We start from the raw sequence: 21,091 nt of genomic DNA on the forward strand, positions 1-21,091 counted from the left end.
AAAAAATACAGTATAAAATGTAATTTCCTCTTAATCTTATATATAAACGTGAAAATGATAATTTTAACATTATAATAAAATTTAGTTATGCACATCTCAGATAAATGGAATCGATACCAATTTTGATACAAAACAATGGAAAAATGGGATGATAAAAGTAATTATGTTGAATTTGAAGCTAGAGGAAAATTGATCCCAGACATTGCAAATAGGAAGACCTTCTACAAAAACTGCATCTATAATTACAAAGCAACACGAAAACAACAAAACTTTAACTACAATATCAAGTCAAATAAGGCTACCCCACCCTAAAAATAATTAATGATGATAGTTTCATTATTTACATGCTAGTAAAAATAAAATAAACTGATTTCAAGGTATATCCCTTATGTATGAGCATAGTGGATTCAAAAACAATAATATCAATTATTCTTTTTTTTCTACTACAGTGAATTAACAATGCAACAAAGTCGCATTACTATTGTGTTGTTGTAAAGCTGAAGGTAATAATTTTTCATCTTTTATCGGTCTATGTTGTGTTGATTTAGTGTTGATGTAACTTCGACAAAACTAAAATCAGTACAAAAACTTTAAAATTACAACTATTGATATCATAAATTACAAACAACATTTTAGCAAAACAAAAGCTCAAGAGATTCCTTAATTTTGGATGAAATGTAACGTCTAACATTAATAAAAAAAATTTGACAATAATACAAAATTGTGATGTAACAATAAATTAAACTAAATATAAAAATAAAAATATCTATTATTCAAAATCAATAAATTTTGTATCAAATATAACACTCTTACTCTATTGGAGTTGTAGACTCATAAACATTTGTTAACACACACGCAATTGCTCACAGCGACCTTTGAGATGTACACTATGAAAGTCTTATAACACAAAAAAGTAATAATGTAAAATCAGGAAATGATGTTCCGGAAACTAAAATTATTATAAGGTACTGATAAGATAAAATGAGTGGTGAATTATTGAATTAAGATAATATTACACGAGCAGAGTCACCAGCTTCACATATCAAAACTGCTTTGTCTTGTTTCCATTGACTAGCCAACTCAGGGTGGATCTTTTGATATTCTCTCCTAACAAATGATGCTGCTTCATCTGCATGCTCAGCATCCACCAGTGCAATACAACACCCTCTAAATCCGGCGCCACTAAATCGTGCTCCAAAAACTCCAGGTGCATTTACTAGGATTTTGTATAACTGAATAAGGGGTTCCGAGCCTAAAGAATCACAACATAAAGTTAGTCATTCAATATGATTCCAAACGCTGAAAATTATGATTGGACAACAGAAAACAAACATGCAGTAATAGTTGCTAGAAAGAAGATATTTATGTAGTAATAGTTGCTGGAAAGAAAGATCTGTATCTATATTAAAAGCAAAATTACTCCACTGACTATTAGAAATAAAGCATTATATTGTTTCTTGACTAGATGAAAACATAATGAAAAAATACCCACGTTATTTAAAGAAGTGCTTATTTATTATGCTCTACCAGATTTGTTTGGGGAAACAGAAAGCAGCTAACACACACACAAAAAAAAAAGAATCTAAGAAGTATACCACACTCATAGTTCTGAATAGAGCTAAGACCAGAGGCTGTAATAAGCTTTCCAAAATCTTCTAATCTACCAGTAGCCCAGGCTTCAAGTCCTGAAACAATCAAGATTTTTAAAAGAACTGTAAGCTGAAAAATAACAAAAAGTAAATGTTTGAAACAATCAGAGCACATCCTTATGTGCGTCTCATGCTTATCCTACACAAAAACTGAAACCCATAATTGTCGCATATTAAAAGAACCTTTGACGACGCGCAAGTTTTCTGAAAAGTAATGCTCTGCCCTTTTAGCCAGATCAGGTTCTAATTTGTTCTACAGAAAAGAATCAGAAATAGGTCACTAATGTCGTAAACCATCTTAAGGTTACAGCTCAAATATAGTGCTACTACAAGGTACCTTAAGATACCCAACACACCGCAAGAGGTGACGTATTATGACTTATTAAATTATAATAAGTGAGGCACGGCTTTAAATTCAAACACATAAAATGACATCTCATGTGATGTTCGGTACTTTAAAAGTGTCTTATAGCATTAATCTTAAATATAGCTTATCCCTCATCAGAAATATATTCAAGAACATTCGATAAAAAATTTTAAAAAAATCATGTCTCAAAATATTTCAAAATAAAGAAGGCCATGTACAGATATCCAAAAACAACAAACAAGAAATGGCCCTTCTGAAAAATAGGAGGAAAGGAAGCAACAAATAAAATCAAGGCTTCCAAATCCTTCCTAACAAGAAATGATCTATATGAAAGATGCATTGAGATTGAATGCTATATAATTGTTGCAAAAGGAGCTGGGAGTACCTAGGTTGGACTGTGTGAAGCAATATTGTCATGAAAACACTGCCGTTATCATTGTTCACAATCTGGTTTAATTTGTTCGAACAAATCATGTTGAGCCTGACTTACTTTTCATTAACAAAAAACTGAAAATCATGATTAGATTTTTTTAATAATGATTAATTCATGCCTTTTCTTACAAGTGGAGGAATGATCAGTTGAAACTATGACAAAAAGACTTCCTTGATCCTCTTTTAAGTCATGTGCTTGGCAAGGTGAATGAAAAATATCGTTGAACCAACTTGAGGGAGAGTCTGGATAATGTTCTTTTTATTTATCATTTCTTAGAGTTGACTGCATTTTTGTTTCTTGATTTGTATAGGTCAATTTTTTGGGAGTATAACCAGGCTAGTCTCTTTATCTGTAGTATTTAGTCAACTTTCTTTTTCTGTATAAAAATGCAGTTGATATTCTTAAAACGTTTGCTATTTGGGGGGGAGGCTAACATTACATTTTACATCTGTGAGGCTTCCCCTTGTAGACAGTGGGCAATCTGAAGTCAAATATAAATTGGACAGCCCAACATGGAATTATTTTTCCTAAATTATGCGATCAAATTATTTTGTGCAAGTACTTTAGTTTCTTTTTGTAGCCTAATCTATCAATAGGCTTGGTGAGGTAAAGCATGGGAGATTTTGCAATGAGCTAAAGATATAATCTTCCTTATTCGCATCCAACTTTCTTTTTATCCTGATTAAGAAAAAGTTGAATTTTTCGAGTAGGAGTTTGAAGTGAATAAAAAATATGATAAAGTTCTCTTTAAGGAGTTAGAAAGAAGCAGGGATCTTGGAAAAAAAGAAGACGATTCTCTTACAGATATTATTAGATTATCTCTAAAAGGAAACCCACATGGAGACTTGATTCTAGCCTACCTTTCTAACTACTCTCTAACTGCACTGAAGCTACACAACCTTCCATTTTATTTACAAATACGCCCCATCCCAACTAAATAAGCAGAAAACCAGAATTGTACTTCATCAGTTTTCTTCAAATTCAAAATGAACACTAGAGCAAAAGTTCTTAAGATTGATTTCGGCAACAATTAACAGTAGATTCAAGCTCAAGCTTAGCCAATAATAGAAATTCTATAGTATTCAATTTCTTTCAGAAGTGATTTAGTAAGAAGCAATGACCTGAAATGTGCAAGGCATAACTGCAATATCCAATTTCAGGTATCTCTTCAATCTATAATATAGGTGTATGTTTCTGTTGCACAGTTGAAACATGAAAAGCTTTTAATACCAAAGTACTCACCTTGTGTTCTTGATAGGCCTCCAGTTGAACTGTTTTCAAGAAAAAATGTATAGAAAAAAAATATGAGACATACAAGAAATATATGTTTCAAAACTGTTTACTATACATTAGAGTTAAAGGGTGTTTTAGTTTGCCTAGTTGCATTCAGTGCACCTTGGAAGTGTTCAATCCAAGGATCATTGTCCAATAAATAAAGCTGGTTATAGTAAACACAGAAGGTAGTCAATATTCCGAAGGATTACATTCCTAATTTTTATATTCTATAATTTAGATTCGGTCCCTCACAAAGTATTAATGTGACTGATGTTTTCTAATTGGCATCCGGCTATTAAAATAAGAATTTAAAAATTGTCTGGTAAAAATACTTGCCATTTGAGAGAAGAGCATCCGTTTCTCCAAATCCTGAAGCACTATGGAAGAAAATAAATATGTATCAGACCAAATTTGTATTCTCGATACATGAGGTAGATAACTATGAAGTTGCAAGTTGCATGCTACATCCAAAACATACACATAATATATAAATCTAAGTAAACATATAAATATATATATGTATTAGTCATGCAAGTGAAATTCATATATTGTAACAACTTAAAATGGTAGTTGTAGAAAAGTCTATCAAACTCGAGCTGCATTTTCTTCATGAGTTCAATATCTAACCCCATCCAAAAATAAAAGTTTCATGAACCTAATTTCACTCAATCTATACACTACACAGAAAGAAACTGTCCTGTCAGACCCAACTTTATCAATAACAGGGCAAAAAGTGGGGGAAGAGAAAATTTCTAAGCCCATCAACTCAAGGTAAAAAATAGAGAAAGAAAAAATGATCCCATGAACTCGATGAGAAAATAGAGAACGGAATACATTTTCCCTAAATGTAAAGGGATTAAGCATACTTTAGAAGAATTCTTGCAGCCTCTTGACACTCTGAAACTCGACGATTATAACCAGGATTGTTAGTTAAAGCATGCTTTAAGCCTGAAAATGCCAGTAACATTTTGTATGTTTTCTGCATCTCAATGTTTTGGTCCTTTTGCAATTCAGGTGAACGTATGAGTTTATATTCTTTAGTCTGCAAAATTCAAACTAGATTATGAGAAGCACATCACTAACAATTCAAACTACATCATTTGAAGCAACACCAATAAACATAATGTCACCTATTTCAGACTTAAAACATAATCCACAAGCTCCAAGCTCAAATGCAACAATTCAGTTGTGAAAAAACAGACCAATTTTAAAAACCCATATAAATTTTACGAGGAAATTTGCAAAGTTTATGAATAGATTACCATGGAATGCTTTTCTATTTGGAAAATGGTCAAATGGGAAAAAAAAATACTAAAAAAAAAGATGAATAAAATTTGATTTGAGGAAATCATGAAAGGAAAAATATAATTAGTAGCATCAACCAAGAAAATAAATAAATAAGCCAGCATATCAATGTAAAAAAAAAAATAGAGAAATGGACCATAAATATCTGGATTAGTACACACACAAGTTTTACCTTGCAATTCATGCACAAAAGACAACCACGGCTTGAAAGTAGAATGGCAGATTGATCCAGTATGCCGTTTTTCAGACCCAAATACTCATTTTCAATCAACCTACACCATGCACAAAATTAAAATTTACAAGGTCTGACACAATAAATAGAAAAGATAATAAATACCTGTAACAAGGCATATTACATGAGATGGAATCTTTATCATACCTCTAAAAACAGCCGATTTATCTTGCAAATTCAGTATTTAAATTTCATTTACTGATTTTTTTTAAACATATACAGAAATGAGGATGACCATGCTGTCATTCAATCATATACAAGAATAAAAGATTACTGCTGAACACTAAGGAGTTCTTTGAAAAAATGTTAATTATTTTAATTTGCTAATAAAAAAGGAAAAAAAAAAGTTCTGCTTACAGTTATTTGTAAAAGCTATCATTCAGTTGTATGATATCCAACAATTATTGTAACAGTTTGGTTTGTTCATCATATTTACAATTATCAAGACAACCCACACCACCATCATTGCAAAACAATGTCACAAGAGTTTAAAAGAGAGATTTCTAAAATTAAATAACTAGAAAGGGTTTTGATTTAGTTGCAAAGAAACTTTTCTAACGAATAACAATTATTAGTTATAATACCGTATAATTGTTGAACAGTATTTTTTTATTTATTTTTATTAAAATTAAATAAATAAAATATAAAAAAGAATAATAAAAGAAAAATAATCGGTTTGGAGTAAAGGAGAAAAAGTAAAAAATATCTCTACTATTCTCTCCACCTTCCCACTTCCTATTCTCACCACTCTTCACTTTCTCTCTTTTCTTTTCACTTAATGTAAAATTGAGTCTATAAAAGAAAGAGAAGAAGAAAATTAGACAAAGAGAGGAAGATAAAAAAATAGAGAAGAGACTCTGCAAAAATAGAGAGAAATACACACAATACGTGAAAAAAGAGGAGAGAAAAGAAAGAGAGCAAAATTCTACTTCTCTAAATTCTTCAGGTTCTTCAAGGGTAAGTAATCAAGCATCTATGGAATGCATTCATTCTATATAGATATTCATTAATGGAATGCATTCATTCCTCCCCTACCGTCTCCACTCATTTAAGGAATGCACTCATTCCCCTAAAATCTATGGAATGCACTTATTTCGCCCCAAATTTATAAAATGCACTCATTCCGCCCTTAATTTATTTTTCTTTAAAATAAAGTAGGACTGTTATGCTGTCAAAATTATCTTTAAAAATGTTAATTTTGATTGAGAACAGTAAAATCAAAGAAAGTAAAAATTTGGCCAAAACCTAGTACCTTATTAGAATCTGAAATCAAAATAATTGCTTGAGTTAATTACTCTGTTTTAAACAAAGAAAGTCCAAATTAATTGTTGAAAAATTTTATTCACGACGATGTTTGATAGGCCGAACTGAATGAATATGAACATCTATATATATATATATATATATTAAATCATTACATGTCATAATGGAAAAGAAAATAGGGCTTTATAATGATCCAAAGTCCTTGCAGAGCCCAATCTCCATGACTGACGAAATAAAAAAAAGCACGGTACAATGAGCTCAGGCTCTAAAATCAAACCAAGAAAGATGGTATGTGTCCTATAGAAAAAAAAAAGATTAAATACATACTCGGTGAAATACAAAGACCTCCAATCACGATTGACTTGTTTTAAGCCTTTTATTCACACAATATATTATGTGATCTGAATATATATGTCTGTAGCTATATGTTCAAATAGGAACATAGAATATTATGAAAATTTAGGAGGACACAATCTTGGTCAAAGAAAAAATTCAACTATGACTTTTGAAGGAATGATGATGTGCTTTCTGCATGGCAACATTCACAAAGAAAAATATGCTCAGTAAGCACTCATACATATGTATGTACAATGAATTACATATGTATATAAACGGTGCCTACAAAAAGGTACAAAGCAAAAGGCTAAGGAAAAAAAAAATAATGTGTGCTTCAAATAAAGAAAAAGAATACACATTCAATTTAATGAGAGAAACTTGGAACGTTAAGCAACAAAAAAATTCATAAAGACACAGTCTCAAGTAATTTTGAATTTTGTTTCACAATTCTTATCAAAATAGAATTGTAAGTCCAATCATCTCCAAACTTATTCAAGTGAGATTAAAAATGAGGCTCATTCCAAAACAAACTCAAAGTCTCCAAATAATACAAGTTATACAAAAATCTTTGAACTACCTTCAAATTGATTCCTCCAAAGGATACGTAGGCAATCTAATTACTAAGGTTAGATGCAGTCACAAACTCCCAAAATTTCTCAATGAGGTCATTCACCTCAAACTTTCCAAACGAGATCATTCACCTCAACAAAAATTCTAAAAGAGGTCATTCATCTCAGAACAAGTTCTAAGTAAGTGAGGTCATTCACCTCAAAACCCCACCTTAAATGGTGAAAATCTCCAAGCAACTTAAAGAAACAAAAATCAATGAACTATGTTTGACTTGATTCCTTTAAATAATACATAGTAAACTTTATTGCTAAAGCTAAGTGCAGTCACAAATTCCTAAAGTTCTCAAATATCAAACACAACTCTCAAAATTCCATAAAAGGTCATTCACCTCAGAATTTTTCCTAATCCAAAACATCAAATAATATCATGATATGGTCATCTACCAGAATATCTAAAATTACCATGGATTCCTAAATGGTCATTCACCGGAATTTTTCCACTCATTTTCCAAAATAACTATTCAGAACTACAAGTGTCTTGATCCCTCAACTGGGATGTGTAGGCAGCTCAACTAAAATTTCTAAAATTACCATGGATTCCTGAATGGTCATTCACCGAAATTCTTCCACTCATTTTCAAAAGTAACTATTCCGAACTACAAGTGGCTTGATCCCTCATCTGGGATATGTAGGCAGCTCAGTCAACCGAATTTACTCGAATTTACTGAGTTCAACCATAATATCAAATTCGCCCAAATTTTCCCCAAGATTACAGAAGTAATTAACCTCATCGTAATTAGAATCAAAAGGTGCTCATTTAAACAAAATGATTGTAATTAAGAGATTACCCTTGTAATCTTGGATGGGTCGAACTTAAATTAATAAACTCTTAGGCTATAAATTCGGCATAGGTGAAATTATGTTGTGCATTAATTTAAATATTTAAATTTTGAAATTTTTTCCAAACAATAATATAATGGAAATCAAAATCAGTTTTAGACTTCTCTCTATATTTGAGGTGCAATCTCTTTGTTCAAGGCCAAACATTTTTATGTTTATTTTCTAAGCAGTTCTGCATGTTCCACTATCTTTTCAAGCCAATATCAAATATCATTCAGATTCATCTACTACTTAAGCTTTACAAGAATACACCCGATGTCAACCCTATACAAATGCTTCAGAAAAGGACAACCAGCAAAGCTACCATTGCCAGTAATTCACTACCAACTTTCACCGCCCAACTGACACCAAACTACTGCAGGTAAACCAAACCATATTTGAAAATTTACTACAAATTTTAAAGTTCAGTATTCATTGATCTGTACATACTGAAATTTAAAAGAAACTAACCGGTCATATTCAATATTTTCTTTAGGAGATATTGTCAAGTTATTTGCACTTTCCAAAGCCAATAGGTAAGCTACTCCGACCTGTAAAACATGTAATTTACTTACGATTTCCCAACAGAATGAATGAGATAAGTTCAGAAGATCAGAGAACAAATTAGACAATTTTACTCAAAAGAAAGAACACATATTACACAATAACTATTATTCTACAGTTTCTAGCGCATAGGCTCCATTAGTCAAACAAGCCACAAGTATATGGAGAATGAAAGAAATTACTTGAAATGAAAACAAAAATTTGTGAAACATATTTTTAAAATAGCCAAAAGTATATTATTCCTAGAGGCAGAACACCTAAGAGTAGTCAAAATAAAATTGATCCATTGAGAGACTTCAGGTTTTTTTTTTCCGTTGTAGGGATTTAGAACTCGATCACCTTTTAGATTTTCATAATTTTAATTTAATTATGTTTCTGTTTCTTATTGTTTCTTTTCTTGGGGGGAAAAAACAACTTACAGCGGCAGAAGAGCTAAGGCCTGAACTGTCAAGTCCCTCAGGACCGCACAGGTACCCTATGATACCCTACAGATGTAAAGAAATAAATTAAAGCCTGGTGGAGAACCATACTTATCGTATTAAGAAATCACAAATGGTTCTACGAAACATGATAAAAATAATTAAGCAACATATCACCTGCATAAAATTTCCTCCAAAACCATTCTATATGCAAACATTTTCAGGATGTATGCGTATGGTTGCTTCCTCAAAAACATTCACGAGTTTACTCTTTTTTTCAAATAGAAATGGGAAAAGGCTTGAATAGAATTTAATTGTTTAGTTTGCCGTTGTTACCCCAAAAGATGTATAAGAAAAACAAACAAATGAAACCAAAGCTGTTAAAGATTTTTCTTTTGTTTCACAGCCCTGAATTGTTATTGGAAAAATCTAACTTTCGTCAGCTAAATACCATTTTTAATTATCTGTTCTAGAAGTGGACATAGACTTACCTAGGTGGTTCCACACCTCTTGAGTTCAATCCCTCCCTTACATATACATATAATTACGTTTTATAAAATCTATCAAAATAAATCTTCTACTTGATTTTAATAATAATAATAATAATAATGATAATAATAATAATAATAAGATAATTTTATACTTGTTTTATTAACGAATAAAATTTTAACTATTTTAAGAAAAAAATCTCATAGGACACTTTTTATAAAATTTATTTTTATTATTATTATTTCACTTTTCGTTTAAAAATTAAAAAATATCATAAATAAAACTAAATTATATTGATTAACAAAGTAAAATGATAAAAGATATTTTAATATTCATTTTATTACAATTAAAACCAATATTAATTTTGTTAAAATTTGACATGACACTTTTTATAAAAAAAAATTATTCTTAAATTACTTTTATTTTCAAAAATAAAAATGTAATAAAATAATTAAATTATAATAAAACAAGAATAAAAATGTCCTATTAAAAGAAGTTTAACACTTTATAAAATTTATTTTTTATCCATATTATTTTACTTTTAATTTGAAAAATAAATTAATAAATAAGTTAAATAATTGTAATTACAATAAATAAGGATAAAAATTACTTATTTAAAAAAAATGACCAAAAATAAGGAGCTTAGTTAATTTTAGTATATTTTATAAAATAAAAAAGTTATTGCTGGAATTTTCAAAAACATATGATTAACCTTATTATTTAGCTAAAGCACAAAGCACCAAAATAATATATTTTTTTCATAATTATTACAAGCCAAACATAAAATTGACTAGGAATCTTAATACAACACACACAAATCAATTAATATGCTAGGAGTCAATTCCCCCCAGGGAGGGAATTCCTATCCTTTAATTTATTTTAGATTTAATTTCATATTTGTGTTAGGCACGTTTATTAGATGAACCTTCAAGGTCTCCTATCCTTTAATTAGGTTTGGATTTAATTTCATATAAATATACATATTTTTGAAAAAGTGATTAAATCACCTTAAAAATGAATAAGTAAAATAGTGAAGGGATTACATCAATACAAAAAACTTATTATTCTGGTCAAAGGGCATACAAAATCAAAATATAAGTTGTTAATAAACAAAGCGACTGAGTCACCCCCGACATTTGACTACAGGCGAGCCTATAAATGAGTGCTTTTGTATTTTAACTTTAGTTTAGACATTGATATTAAAATTAACAAAACAAAGGTCAGCTTTCCCTCCCTCTTGCTCTTTTTTTTTCCACGCTTTCGACCCAAAATTTTTAGCATAGTAAAACATGACAGCTTTCACCAAGGAGAAAAACGAAGAAGAAATTAAAAAGATATGCTTGTACCGAAAAAAGAATATTAAGATTGTTGAAAAAGGAAAAAATATTATATCTTTTAAGAGTATTTTGTATTTACTCGGAATCTTCCTTCAGGTAAATCAAATAGTTTGTTTCCTTTTTTATATGATTTTCCTGACTCTTAAGTTTAATAGCAAATATGTACAGATTTGTTTATTGATTGTACCAGCTTGTTTAAATGCTTTATTTCTCTATCAGAGCCCCACTAAAAGAGCCACAAGTCCCATTTTTTATTTTTTGGACGGAAAATTTTTGTGAGAGAAAATAGTACAGATAAGATGGCAGAAAATATTTTCTAAATTTTTTATTGAAGACTGTTTCGAATGTTTCCTCCTTTTGAATATATTTATAATTGTTCTGAATTTCATAGAATTGTATTACTTTTAAGTTTTGTTATTTTTTTTTAAAAAAATTCTTGATTTTTTGTGTGAATCCAAACAAGAAAAAATAAAATCCATCAGATTTTTTTTCAAGGGGTAAATAAAGAAAGAAGGGAGGTGGTGAACAAAGATCAGTCACAAAACTACGCTTTAAAAAAGAAAAAAAACATTGTCAAGACTGATCAAGAAGTACAAGAAAAGGCTAACCAGATGATATTTCTCACCTGGGAAAGATGGCTCCCCTTTCTCTGTAGTGCATATAGAGCTCCTCTCGCATAGTTACCCCAATCACATTCTTCATATAGTTTGGAAGAATCATTTGCATCATTCTTGCAAACTCCAATGTTGTCTTTAGGGTGCACAATTTCATTAACACTATAAACCAACAATCAAACGAAAAATTATATCTTGTAAGGAGAAAAAGAAAAAGTCACATGGAGAAGTAGGAAACTGAAATCTCGTTGTATGCATGATGTTGGAATTATTCTGAAAAGCTTAAGCTGCTACAAAAAGGACAAACTAAATTACATCTTAATACACCCGGTAACTTATGGACAAACATTGAACAGCCCAAAGGTTTGAAACAAGATGCTATATAAAGAGATTATGCCCAGAAACTACACCTGCAGTGGTAGCATGTTAGATATTAATTTTCCCAGAAGTTAAGCTGTTAAATACAGCAAGTTTAAAATAGTTTTTATTTTTATCATTATTTTGTCCCAGCTATAACTGTTAACCTGATACATGAATGGAGTGATAAAGATCACAAGTGGGTCTTTTTACCTGAACTTTACTTCTCCTTTAAACTGTCCAGAGCGCAATACAACCTACAAAAAGACACCAATAATTAAAAAAAACAAAATGACATCGGAAATAAGGATACAAGTATGTATGGATTTTCAACTCAGTTTGCAGTGTACTGATTTATACAGTTTTTCAACAAAACCTATTGTACAATGTTATAGAACTGTTTTTTCTTCCAAAGTTTAGCCATTCAATGAATACAGAATGTAAAACCATTAAAATCAACATGTCTTTAATGATGAATATTCTTTAATCCATTCAAAGAATGAGAGTATCAACTTAGCAGTTTTGAATTTTTACAAGAAATGAAATATTTATTGAATCAAAAAGAAAGACTAAAGCACAAATTGGGAGGGCCAGAGGTCGATCTCACAAATAGAGCAAAAAAATATATTAGATTACCCTTCTCAGCTATGGTTAATTGAATTAAACATGTAAAAAATATATACTACTATCCTTAGAAGCAAGAGATGTGCCTAAAACTTCACTCTATCCCAGAGAATCAATGTCTTCTAAAGATGTCTTCAATCCAGCAGAAACATCCACAAAAGGGCCAAAACAGAGAACCCCCAAAGAACCACGCCCCCAAATCCAACTAAAAGCTGAAAATTTCTAGTCAGACAGAGATGAAATCACATGGGAAGAGACAATCAGGGGAACCAACAGCTAGAGCAACTGAACCCATAAAGGATTAAAGCTATGGGTCAAGATAAAAAAAATTGGTCTGCAGACTCAGACGTACTTTTACATAAACAAGACAGTGTAGCACGGAGATTTCCTCTCAAGCACATTGAATTGAAGGTATTGACCCTATTACAACTAATGAGAAAGTAACCAAGCAAAAATTCATGCTTCTCTTGGCAACAATAGACTGGCAATTGAACTGAAGGGCTCAAATGAAGTAAATAAAAAAGAGCCGAGTTCAGTAACTTTGTTTTACTTCACTATAAGAAACAGAAGCTATAGTAGATCACTTACAAGAATTAAAATACAAACTTGATATTTGATGCCATAAACATAAAATCATCCACATCTATCCCTTCCCTTCAATGCTAAACCATTGTATGATTCAACAGATACCAGGGTATCACATAATCCCAGAGCATTAGAATGAAACAACAAATTCGGTTTTCATTTTAACACATACCTACCACAAACATTTACTGTTAAATCTCACAGCCCAACTTAAGTGGCCATTTCAATATCACGTCAAAAATCAAATAAATATACTTCCCTCACAACTTAGATGCCTTGAAAGGCAATATGAATTTTAAGAATGCTTCTTCATATAGTTTTTGCTTTTCATCTCCACCTATGCTTTTAGGATAAAACAAATTACTTCAAAATATAACTTATCGATCCATAAGCCTTCAAAGATCTTGAATAAGTTGGTGGTCAATTTAAATTCTATACATCATTCGTGGATATCTCTTAGAAATTATTCTTTTTGATTTTAGATTTTCTAAAATTTCTTTAGATTTCCTAGGTTTTTTTTTTCTTGTCTATTTCTTATTAGTTTGCACTTTTTTTTTTTTGGTGAAACTAGGCCCCGTGCCTATCCCTATAATATGTTGGTGTTATTAAAAAACTATAACAATTGCTATGTAAGTATTAAGGAAGGACTCCAATATCAAACCTTGTAAAAGTAATAACTGGGTCGAGCAGCCAAAGGGGACAAGCAAGAAACCACTGTCAGTCAAGTGGCAAAGCTCTCATCCGATTAGAAACTCTTACAAGCTATCGCCCTATTTTTCTCTCTCACCAAACTATACTCACCCTGCTAGCTAATCTGTTACCCTGCTTTGCTTTCTAGATAGCACCATGCTACCCTACTTTATTTACGATATAGCTAATCAGCCTGCTACCTCTTCAATCTAAGCACCCTGATGTTTGTTCAGGCTAACCACCTTGTTCCCTAAACACTGCTATTTTCTTCCAGACTAATCACCCTGCTTACATAACGTTGATACGAGTATATCTATTTGATCACTCTAACAAGACAAAGTAAATAGCTTATCATCTTGCTGTACACACTGAAGAGATTTTCTCTACTCTTTGTAACTCATATATTAATAAAAAACAGTCCTTGCTACCGTGTCTTAGAGAAGTGAAAAGGAGTAAATGAATAAACTGATTCTCATTATGATAAATGAACTGTACAAGGAGTATACATAGAAGATTACAGAAGTAAACTAATCTCTAACAGAATAACTCCTTTTCACTAACATAACAAACTTATACAGCTGTACAAAACAGACTACTAACAGTTTCAACTAACATAACAAACTTAGGCTCTAATACTCCCCCTTAAACTGAGAGTGGACAAAGAAAACACTCGAAGTTTGTCTCCGAGAAGCAAGAATCGAGAGGGTGACAGAGCTTTGGTCAGAATGGCAGCTACTTGATCATGAGTTGGAGTGTGCTTTACAACAATAGACTTGTTCAACACCTTTTCACGCACAAAATAGAGGTCTAGCTCGATGTCCTTGGTCTAAGCGTGAAGTACAGGATTGACAGACATCAAAACTATACTCAAGTTATCACACCATATCGTAGGAGCTCGTGGAAGATGGAGATTCAACTTAGACAGTAAGGACTAAATCCAAGTAACCTCGGCCGTAACATGAGCAAGACTCTTGTATTCAGCTTCTGTGCTAGACCTGGATACTGTTCTTTGTTTCTTTGAGGACCATGAAACAAGGTTGGGACCAAGATAAACACATAGACCAGAAGTGGACCTCCTGTTATCAGGATCCGATGCCCATTCGGCATCACAAAACACAATCAAAGAGAGCTCATAACATGTCTGCAAGTGAAGTCCAAAATCAAGAGTCCCTTTAAGATGTCGGAGAATCTGTTTCACTGTCTTCCAATGAGATTCAAGAGGAGAAAGCATGAACTGTGATACACGATTGACAGCATAAGAAATTTCAGGTCTAGTGATTGTTGCATATTGCAATGCCTCAACTAAGCTGCGATAATGATGAGGGTCCTGAATAGGATCACTCCCAAAAGCTGAAAGTTTCCCACCCCCTGTCATAGGTGTGTCGAGACTATTAGAAAATTGAAGTTTAGCTTTGGTTAAGACATCAGTAATATACTTCTTTTGGCAGAGATGAAGTCCATCCGAAGTGTTCCACTTGTATTCCAAGAAAGAAATTAAGCTCCCCTAGATCTTTTAAAGCAAAAGTCTTGTTAAGATCTGAAATAAGTTGTTGAACTGCAGTGGTAGAACTCCCTATTAAAATATCATCGACATATACTAAGATATATGTAGTATGAAGATCAGTTTGTCTAATAAACAAGGAGTTATCAGCCTTGGAACAAATGAAACCACATGCAAAAAGGGTAGACTTAAGCTTGTCAAACCAAGCCCTTGGAGCTTTTCTTAGACCATAAAAAGCCTTATTAAGTTTACAAACCAAACCAGTAGCTTTTGGATCTTCTAACCCTTGTGGTTGAGTCATGTAAACTTCCTCTTGTAGCTCACCATTTAGGAAAGCATTATTCACATCTAATTGCTTCTATAACCACCCTTTAGGCAATGCAATTGTAAGCATGATGTGAATAGTGGTAGGCTTTGTAAACGGGATAAAAGTTTCTGTAAAATTAAAACCACACCTTTGATTGTAGCCCTTTGCAACAAGTCTAGCTTTGTGTTTTAAGAGAGACCCATCGGGATTTTCTTTCAACTTAAACACTCACTTGCAGCCTATTGTTTTTCTTCCTTGAGGAAGAGAGACTAAAGTCCAAATCTGGTTGATTGGAAGAGCATTAAACTCTTCTTGCATTGCATTTTTCCAAGCCTAATTAGTAAGAGTCTCAACCATAGTAAGTGGTTCCTTAGAGGCAATATAGACTTTATGTTTATAAACACCTGCTTTGGCCCTTGTTGTCATCGCATGAGTATTAGAGGTACTTTGTAAAGATGACACAGGTAAGACAACCGAAGAAGTATGTGGCTGTGTTGATTGAGGGCAGGACGGAGGTGAAGAAATGTGAGAAGTGGATGGCTGTGATATGGAAGAAGTGGGGTTGAGTGAAGGAAGTATGGGCTGAGAATTAGAAGGTAAAGACGTGGAATGTATTGGCAAAGAATCTGAGAAGGCGGGAGTAGTGGATGGAGGATGAGACAGAGGAGATGTGATGGGAGATGGAGGTGATGGTACATAACGTTGGGAAGGAATAGAAGGTGGCGTGATGGTAAGATGAAATAGATGGAATGAAATTAGGAGTACAATGTGAAGAAGAGGAATGAGCTGAGATAGGAGCATGTATAGATGATGACAGAGTAGAATAAGGAAAAGAAAATTCATTGAAAATAACATCACATGAAATGTATATTCTACCTGTGGAAGATAAGCACCTGTAGCCCTTGTGGTTTAAGTTGTAGCCAAGAAAGGTGTACTCAGTAGACCTGAATTGAAGCTTGTTAGCGTTAAAAGGGCGAGTGTTAGGAAAACAAGAGCATCCAAAAACTTTTAATTGTGAATAATCAGGTTCTTTGTGAAAAAGCATTTGGAAATGAGTGGAATTACCTATGGTTTTGGATGGTAATCTATTGATTAGAAAGGCTGAGGCTCTTACAGCCTCATCCCAAAATTTAAGGGGCATGGAAGCATTAGCTAACAAGGTCAAGGATGTCTTCATAAGGTGTCTACGTTTCCTCTCAGCCAAGCCATTTTGTTCATGTGTTGCAAGACAAGAAACTCTATGTTGGATACCATTTTCAATGAGATAGTTCTTAAAAGCTTGATACTCTCCCCCCAATCGGATTGAATGGCTTTAATAGGGCAACTAAATTGTTTTTCCACTTGCGTCCTAAAGTTAATGAATGTGTGTATGGCTTCAGATTTGTTTTTCAATAGGCATCAATAAAATGAATATAGTTTTTGTAGCCATTGAATGAGTCCATAGGTGAGGGTCCCCACAAATCTAAGTGTATCAACTGTGAGTGATATTGTGTGTCTGAATTAGGAAAAGGAAATTTATTTTCCTTTACAGCAAGCATTACAAAAATCAAGCGTAGTTTTTACTACTATGAGCGATGTTACATTTGGAGAGAATAGATTTGACAACCCTTGAAGAAGGGTGTCCAAGGCGATTATGCCACAAACGAAAAATGGAACATGAATTATTACAATTGCTCAATTGAGTGTTATTGACTGAAGCAGAATCAAAGAGAGAAACGGAGGAAGAAGAAGCTGAAAGAGGAACGAAGTGCATAGTGGAAGGATGAAACACATACAGCCCCTCGTGTGTGTTCCTCGCATCACCACCTGCTTGGAATCCTGATCTTTCACAACAATAATCAGGAAATAATTCAAAAGAAACATTGTTATCTCTAGCAAATTAAGAAACACTGATTAAGTTTTTGGTTATTTTGGGAACATGTAATAAACGGTTCTAGACTAGAGATTGAGAGGTGAAGGGAGTGTAGAAGGTTGTCTTACCAACATTTTGAATAGTCAAGCCACCTCCATCACCCATATGAATCTTTTCCGAACCAAAGTAGTCAACTTCTGCATCAAATTCTTCTCATCTTCGTTGCTTCCGAATCTGGATACCAAGCCATATCATTAACAGAGTCTGTTGTAGCAATGTTTGCAGATGGTTTGTCAACATTGGCAGCACCTACTCCTGGTAACTCAGTATTGAACCGTTGATTGCAACGAGAAGAGACGTGCCCTGGCCTTGAACAAAGCTGATAGGTCGAGATGAGGAATAGCTCTGAGAGTTATTGACCCTGCCAGTGGTAGTCGAACCAGAGGAGAAGCCTCCACGAGGATTGGCTGCATAAGGATTCCACAATCCTCGACCAGTGCTAGTATTCGGAGTAATAGTGCTATTGCCAAAGAATTTTGAAGCAGAAGAATTAGTGAAATTAGTGAAATTGGAAGAGTTATTCGAGTAAGTACCACTTCCTTAATAACCACAATACTAAGCAAGATTGACAGAATCAGGCTCTCGAGTTTGCCGTTCCATTCTATGTTCTTGAGAGAGCAAAAGAGATTCAATCTCTGCAATTGTATAGGGATGAGAACGAGAGTTTACAGAGATGATAAAAGTATCATACTCAGGTGGTAAACCTTTGAAAATGGTGGCAATATGCTCTTTGGCAGAGACTTTGTGACCAATGGACCCAAGTCTATCAACAATGGATTTAACTTTCAACAGATAGTCAATCAAAGTGAGAGATCATTTCTTAAGATTCTGAAGCTGAGTAGTAAATTGATCAATTTTAGCTGAAGTATGAGTTGTGAAGTATACCTCAAGAACATCCCAAACCTGAGCAGAAGTTTCAGATCCAACGACTCTGGTGAAGATCCCTTCGGTCATTGATGATAGGAGCCAAGAGGAGAGAAGTTGATCCTGCTCCCACTGCACATACGCCTCACTGAGTGTGTTCGAGATCTAATCAGCTTCAATAAGATACTTCGGTGGAGGAACGGAATCAGAGGAGATGAACTTTTGAAGCTTGTGACCTTTGATTGCTGAGAGGATCTGAGGACGCCAGAGGAGAAAATTGTGATGATCAAGCTTGACATAAATCTTGTGAGAGGAAACGACCGGAGCAAACGACGAATTTGCGGAAACTGTGACAGCTATTGCGGAAGTAGTCTGAGTAGCTAATGCTACCCTACTTTATTTACGATATAGCTCATCAGCCTGCTACCTCTTCAATCTAAGCACCCTGATATTTGTTCAAGCTAACCACCTTGTTCCCTAAACACTGCTATTTTCTTCCAGATTAATCGCCCTGCTTACATAACGTTGATACGATTATATCTATTTGGTCACTCTAACAAGACCAAGTAAATAGCTTATCATCTTGTTGTACATACTGAAGAGGTTTTCTCTACTCTTTGTAACTCGTATATTAATAAAAAGCAGTTCTTGCTACTACTGTGGACGTAGGCGATTAATTTTGCTGAACCACCTAAATTTATGTGTTATTTATTATATATATATATAGCTAAAATCTTAATTATACATATATATTGCCGATAATCACTAAATGTTCAAATCGAACCCTGAGCATAGTGCTACTTAGTAAATTTGAAGTAAAATACCACACACTTATGGTAAATCACTTTTACTTAGCGGACCCTTCTTAAATAGATATGATTGGTTGAAGTGATTTACCACATAAGTGCGTGTAGGATTTATGTGTGCACATATATAACTCTTTTCCAAAACTGTGAGTTATGTCCTCCGAATTGGTCAGATAGTACAGAAGAGTTATATCTTACCTGACTGTCACCAGAAGGAATAAATCCAAGAAGTACTCCTCTATTAATTGTCATAGCCGAAACCGTCCCACCCTGCAAACAGTGACAAAATGTATAAAAACATCCTTCTTAAAAAAAAATCACTCATAAGAAGTTTAAAAATAAACATAAGAAATCTTGATCAAGATATGAAATTTTGGTTCCCCACAAGTACAATCTGAACCAAGAACAAAGCTTTAATCATGAACATCTAAATCAAGATATAAAATTTGGGTTCCCCGCAAGTACAATGTGAACCAAGAACAAAGTTTTAATTATGAACCCGAATAGGATTGGCCGACAATAAATTAGGTTCACAAGTAGCTGTTAAGAACAACCAAGTATCTTAAACACACCTGATGATCAATATGAGCTCCTAAGGGGCAAATTCGATAAGGAGAGGCTACAACTCGAACATCTTCGATGCATCTCCCGGCCATTGTAGCAACTATTTCTCTAATCTCATTCAACTGCAACGTTGATTAACAGACAAGCAATTAACATACGTACATACATACATACATACATACATACATATATACATACATACATACATACATACATACAATGTGTGTGTATATATTTATAATATATTTACAGAAAGTTTAAACCCACATCGAAGAATCTCAATGCAATGAAAATAAATTTACAAAGTAGATTTAAATAAACATAGTCCTGGCTTCCAAACGCAATTCTTGTCCGTTGAAAGTAAATTCTAAGGCATGAATAGTACTATTCACCATATAAAAAACTTGAATCAAGCAAGAAGTAGATCAAAACAAACATGCAGTATCACAGACACCATAACAAAATATCGATAGATAATTTTAGCATTCGTATAAGAGTGAAAGATGAAGAAACAGAGTACCTCTGATTGAGAAGGCCAAAATGAGGGATCCATCGTCGCAGTTCTCAAATGAAAAGTATTTGGGTTTGAGAGATTAGCTTGTTTTGTATGAAGGCAATTGGAGAGAGAGTGAGCAGAGCCAATGCAGGTGAAGATCAACCAAATAAAGGAAAAAGACAGAAAATAGTGAAACTTGGCGATAAATGCGGGTTTCGGTTGAAATGTATTTAGTGTATATACCAACAGACTGAAGAACGACACAAGATGATATCTTCAAAATTACATTAAAATATTTGTTACTCAAAATAAATAATAATAATAATAATGACGAGACACTTTTTTTAACAAGGGAAATATCACATATTATGCCTATTAATAACCTCTAACTATTATATATGCCCCATAATTATCTATCCCTAAATATGTCATTTTGTAATTATTATACCAAATTGTATCTCCCATTAACATCCTCAATTTCTATCTCTAAAACTATCTCTCAAACTCTTTCCACCCCTCTCTCATTCTCTTCCACGATGGCACCACCACAAACACTTCCTCAAGGCAACAGAACACCACCACTCCACGCTGCCACTGCCATTAGCATCATCCTCTCCATTGAAGTCGCCAACATCCATCACTGACAAAGCTAGC

The 21,091-nt window shown here is 33.1% G+C and overlaps 1 protein-coding gene across 3 annotated transcripts; it reads right to left on the reverse strand.

The window, feature by feature from the left end:
• Positions 1-729: 729 nt before the first annotated feature.
• LOC133800642 (galacturonokinase) lies at positions 730-20,701 on the reverse strand. 3 transcript variants are annotated; one of them, XM_062238672.1, is made up of 14 exons: positions 20,462-20,697; positions 19,950-20,063; positions 19,576-19,647; positions 12,302-12,345; positions 11,743-11,893; positions 9,292-9,357; positions 8,780-8,859; positions 5,202-5,301; positions 4,591-4,766; positions 4,061-4,101; positions 3,692-3,720; positions 1,833-1,902; positions 1,596-1,685; positions 730-1,252 (listed from the first exon to the last, which is right to left on the reverse strand). In XM_062238672.1, exons 1-14 carry the CDS (start codon positions 20,492-20,494, stop codon positions 1,002-1,004), a joined length of 1,317 nt encoding a protein of 438 aa, XP_062094656.1. In that variant the 5' UTR covers positions 20,495-20,697; the 3' UTR covers positions 730-1,001. The 3 variants fall into 3 exon arrangements, with proteins under 3 accessions (XP_062094656.1, XP_062094664.1, XP_062094671.1); XM_062238680.1 differs by lacking the exon at positions 9,292-9,357; XM_062238687.1 differs by lacking the exons at positions 1,833-1,902; positions 4,591-4,766 and having other exon boundaries at positions 20,462-20,701.
• Positions 20,702-21,091: the final 390 nt, after the last annotated feature.

This window comes from Humulus lupulus, chromosome 1 (assembly GCF_963169125.1).
Source record: "Humulus lupulus chromosome 1, drHumLupu1.1, whole genome shotgun sequence".
Lineage (NCBI taxonomy): Eukaryota > Viridiplantae > Streptophyta > Magnoliopsida > Rosales > Cannabaceae > Humulus > Humulus lupulus.

Bases quoted from the DNA above. Each gene is read 5' to 3' on its own strand.
- LOC133800642 (XM_062238672.1), bottom strand. From the start codon at position 20,494: ATGGATCCCTCATTTTGGCCTTCTCAATCAGAG. The intron at 11,894-12,301 runs GTAAAAAGACCC...GTTGGTTTATAG, and splicing joins AAAGGAGAAGTAAAGTTCAG to TGTTAATGAAATTGTGCACC. The intron at 1,903-3,691 runs GTGAGTACTTTG...TCTTTTCTGTAG, and splicing joins AGGCCTATCAAGAACACAAG to AACAAATTAGAACCTGATCT.